This window comes from Arabidopsis lyrata, assembly GCF_000004255.2.
Source record: "Arabidopsis lyrata subsp. lyrata unplaced genomic scaffold ARALYscaffold_3, whole genome shotgun sequence".
NCBI lineage: Eukaryota > Viridiplantae > Streptophyta > Magnoliopsida > Brassicales > Brassicaceae > Arabidopsis > Arabidopsis lyrata.
Window position 1 is genome coordinate 3,110,889 of NW_003302553.1, and position 4,066 is coordinate 3,114,954.

Genomic DNA, 4,066 nt, shown 5'->3' on the forward strand with positions numbered 1-4,066 from the left:
GAGAAAGCAGAGATGTCTCGCAAGCAGGGAAAAAAAAACGACAGTTCGAAGATAATGAGGGCATTAGAAAGGGACACGTGGGTTAAAGGTGGTCCGACGTAAGCTGATTTTTATCAGAAGTCCAACTTGGCACTTGTATGATTCTCTTCTGTGTTTGCAGACGAGTGGGGACCACTTCTCAGAAATACAGTAATAGATATTTTTCATACACGTGTCTATTTCAATTCAATAATAGTTGTTCTATCAGTTTGTTAGTAGAACAACTTCAATTTTGAGAATTGAGATGACAACTATTCTAACCCCAACTCCTTGTATCATTGTATATGAACATCAATCACCTACTCTTATGGATGGTGGTTAAATAAACCGAGTATTATAGTATTAAAAAAACAAAATATTTAAAGCGATATCAATAAATGTAATAGTATACTAGTAGTTAATTAGTTTGAAGTTCTAAGTTCTAACAAATAGCTAAAGTTGACAAATTCCGTGGCCAATATATATTACTTGGTCTAATTAAAACATGAGAAATTTGACTCTATAACCAAAAAAAAATTATTAATTAAGAAACTAACACTTCAAAAAAAGAAAAGAGATATTCTCTATATTTTCTGTAATAAAGACATGTTTACCTTATGTGTGAAGTGCACGCTCTTGTTCTTCTTCTTCCCTTTTGTGAACTGTGCTACTTTCATCTCTCCTCTTTGTTTTGGTTTATCTCTCTCTCTCCTTTCCTACAAAGCTTACATACATCACCAACTCAAAAAAACAAAACTATCAAAGGATCACAGTTAACTATAGATTAGAATAGATCACTGAAACCTGACTCACTCTATTATATAATAACCCAACCATCAACGCAACAACCTTTTAGTCCCTAACTCCGACTACTTTTATTCTTCGTCGGCCGGAGAATGCTAGCAAATTCCGGTGAAATTCTTTCGCCAAATTCTGTCTGATTAATCTTCACTTTCCCACCAAAGTTAATCTGAGAATTTTTAATTTTTTAGATCCATGGAAATGAAATAGAGAACTCGAAACCAGTAAATTGAAGATTTAGTTATGGATTTCTTAGATCTAGAAGCGATCAAGGGTTTAAGATGGTCATCGAACTCATGGCCAACGACAATAATCGATTTGTTCCTTTAAGTATCACGTATTCTCCATCGATGCAATTCTCCCAACTTCCAACGATTTCTTATGAGCTGTTGATTTGTTTTCGATGTGGGTATTAATACCTTGTGCTCGTGTTAGTCTGCAATTTCGGTGGAGTTTAGATGAAACAGATTACATACTATTTTCTGTACTATTTTATCTATAACGAGAGATAGTATTGAAACTGTTGTTTAAAACAAGAGCCACATTATTCACTTTCCACGCGCGTGTGCACTTCCTGATTCGTCTAAGAAGGAGTTTGACGATATTTTTCCACCCTCATCTATTACTTGCTTAATTTCCCCAATTATAGTGCTATATATTTAAATTCATCTTCCAAAAGCGTCATTTTTGCAAATCACCCTTAAAACATTTGCTGGAATTAAATTTTTGATGGAAAAAGTCGTTTTCACGTTTAAAAATTGTTTCAGACATGGAGTGATGTGTCATCTTGTTTAATATTATTGTCTACAGAATGTTACTAAAAGTTGAAAACTAAATCTTGATAAAGAAGTTAATTTTAAGACCAAATATTTTGGTTACTTTTTTTTTTTTTTAATGCTATAGATTTGGTCAACTCTCTTATTTCATCCAATCACGCCTAGAAAGCTAAGTATAAAACTTGGTTTCTTTTCTGTTTTTTTATACAGTATATTTTTTAAATTTATTTTAGAACAAAAAATAAAAAGAAGAAGAAAAGTAGTGTGAAAAACGGCAGGGGTAAAATCGTCAAAGAAGAAATAGAGAGAGAGAGAAAGAGAGTAAATGAGGAGGAGTACAAAAGAATCCACGCGGAAAGACAGCTGTTCCCATGTTGCCATGTTGGAATAACTGTGCGGGTCCCACTTTCTGTACACTCACTCCTCTCCCCATCTAATTTTCGCCACCATTACCGTACTTCCGATTTTTTGGTTTACCACTATGTTATGTATCACATTAATGTTGCATTTTTCGTTAAAGGTGATTTGTTTTTTGAATATAACTACGAGTCTACGACATTAACATTGTTGAAATTATTATAAATTTCCTAAGTCTGTTTTTGTTTTGGGTCAACAATTCAAACAATGACGCTAATAGATTTATCAATTGACCAAAAAAAAAAAAAACGATTCAAGCAATGATCGATGATATAAAGTATAAACAATGCAAAAATGTACTGCACAATAGCGATTTAAATTAAAGTTGTTATGGTCTAATGGTTGAATAATTTAGTCATCATAAGCGAGGAACCAAAATTCGAATACTCGCAATAAACAGTACTCCCTTTGTTTCAAAATATAGGGCGTTTTGGAGAAATTTTTTTGTTTCATAATATAAGTCGTTTTCAAGTTTTTATGCAAATTATATATTACTTTAATATTTTATGATTATTTTTATTATGTAGTCTCTTTTATGATTGGCTGAACTTTAAAAAAAAAGATCATCTTAATCGGCGTGCTTTTGCTAAAACGTCTTATATTTTGAAACGGAAGAAGTACTAGTTATTTAGTAGATAAAAGATTAGTTAAGGGTTCCGTGCCTTAAGATTTGAGTTTTTGATCATTGTAAACGTTTTGTCAAAATATTAATATTCTGTTATTCACAAACCTTAGAGAATTTTTGTTTTGTTCGGTTTTACAAAACAATGTATGAAGCCGGTTTCGAACTCGCAAGACCAAACATAAGTGAAAGATGAAGACCACTAGGGTAAACTATTATGCGTTATCAATTACTCCCTCCGTTTCGTTTTAGTTGTCGTTTTAGGATTTAAATTTTGTTTCGTTTTAGTTGTCGTTTTAGGTTTTCAATGCAAATGTTTGGTAAAAATTCCAGTATTATCCCTATTGTTTTAATGTTGTGGCCAATGAAATTTTTTATAAAATATATTAATAAAGGATAAAACAGAAAATTTAATGCTTTTTTTAATTTGTGTGAAAAAACCTTAAACGACAACTAAAACGAAACGGAGGGAATACTATATGTTATAACTAACAAAATTACCAATAACGTGTATGGATTTATACCCAAGAAATAAGTAAACGTGTAAGAGTGTACGAGACAAATCGTGTCGGCTGTATTTTGACACCTTAGTCGCGAGGTAGGTCATACGTGCTGCATTATTAAAACCTTTTAAATTCTTAATTTCGTGAATTAATTTAGTAAATAACTAAATAATGAATGAATAAGATGACGTGGCGAATTCGGTGCAGGCCACAATTCTATTATAGTGAAGCACTAGAGTACAACGACACTTGTGCCCTTCTTCTTCTCTCTGCCTCATATATTTATTACTCTCTCTTTCACAAACACAGAAACAAAATAAATAAAAAATATAATTAATGTGAGAAAATCAATTCAAAAATTTCGACATACGTAATCTGAGAAGAAGGGTTGGGTGAATACCGGCGGTGGATCCGACGGCGATGGCGAAGACCGGTGTTTTCGATTCGGATCCGACGGCGATTGCGAAAGCCAAAGAACTGAAGCGTGAGATGAAGAAGCTGCTGATTAAGATCGAAGATGAAGATGACTTTGGGGTTCAGACAATTGATCAGTTACAAGAGGCTTTGTCTGCGTTGAGAGAAGCGACGATGAGGAAGATGGCGAAATCGTCTTCACTGGAGATGCTCGAGACTGTGTCTTGTCCTGAGGAGTTTCGTTGTCCTCTCTCTAATGAGCTTATGAGGGATCCTGTTGTTTTGGCTTCTGGTCAGGTTTGTGAACGTCACATTCCGATTTGATTGTTCTTCTAGGGTTTTGAATTTTCTGTTTTTATTTTGGTGACTGAAAATTTTGGATTTTTGGGGGAATTTTGATTGGCTTGAAAACTTTTTCATCTGTTTTCTCGACCCGACTGAGACAATCCGACTCAGATTTCATAAAAGTCTGTTTGTCGGTAGGATAGATATTGATATTTCTAAAAAATGATTTT

The 4,066-nt window shown here is 33.4% G+C and overlaps 1 protein-coding gene across 1 annotated transcript in view; it reads left to right on the plus strand.

Annotated features, from left to right (window-relative positions):
- Positions 1 to 3,393: 3,393 nt before the first annotated feature.
- LOC9318590 (U-box domain-containing protein 9) overlaps positions 3,394 to 4,066 on the plus strand; it is a 2,701-nt gene continuing 2,028 nt past the window's right edge. The window contains 1 exon segment of the mRNA XM_021030911.1: positions 3,394 to 3,872. Within this exon segment, the coding sequence (XP_020886570.1) occupies positions 3,558 to 3,872 (315 nt within the window). The 5' untranslated portion in view covers positions 3,394 to 3,557.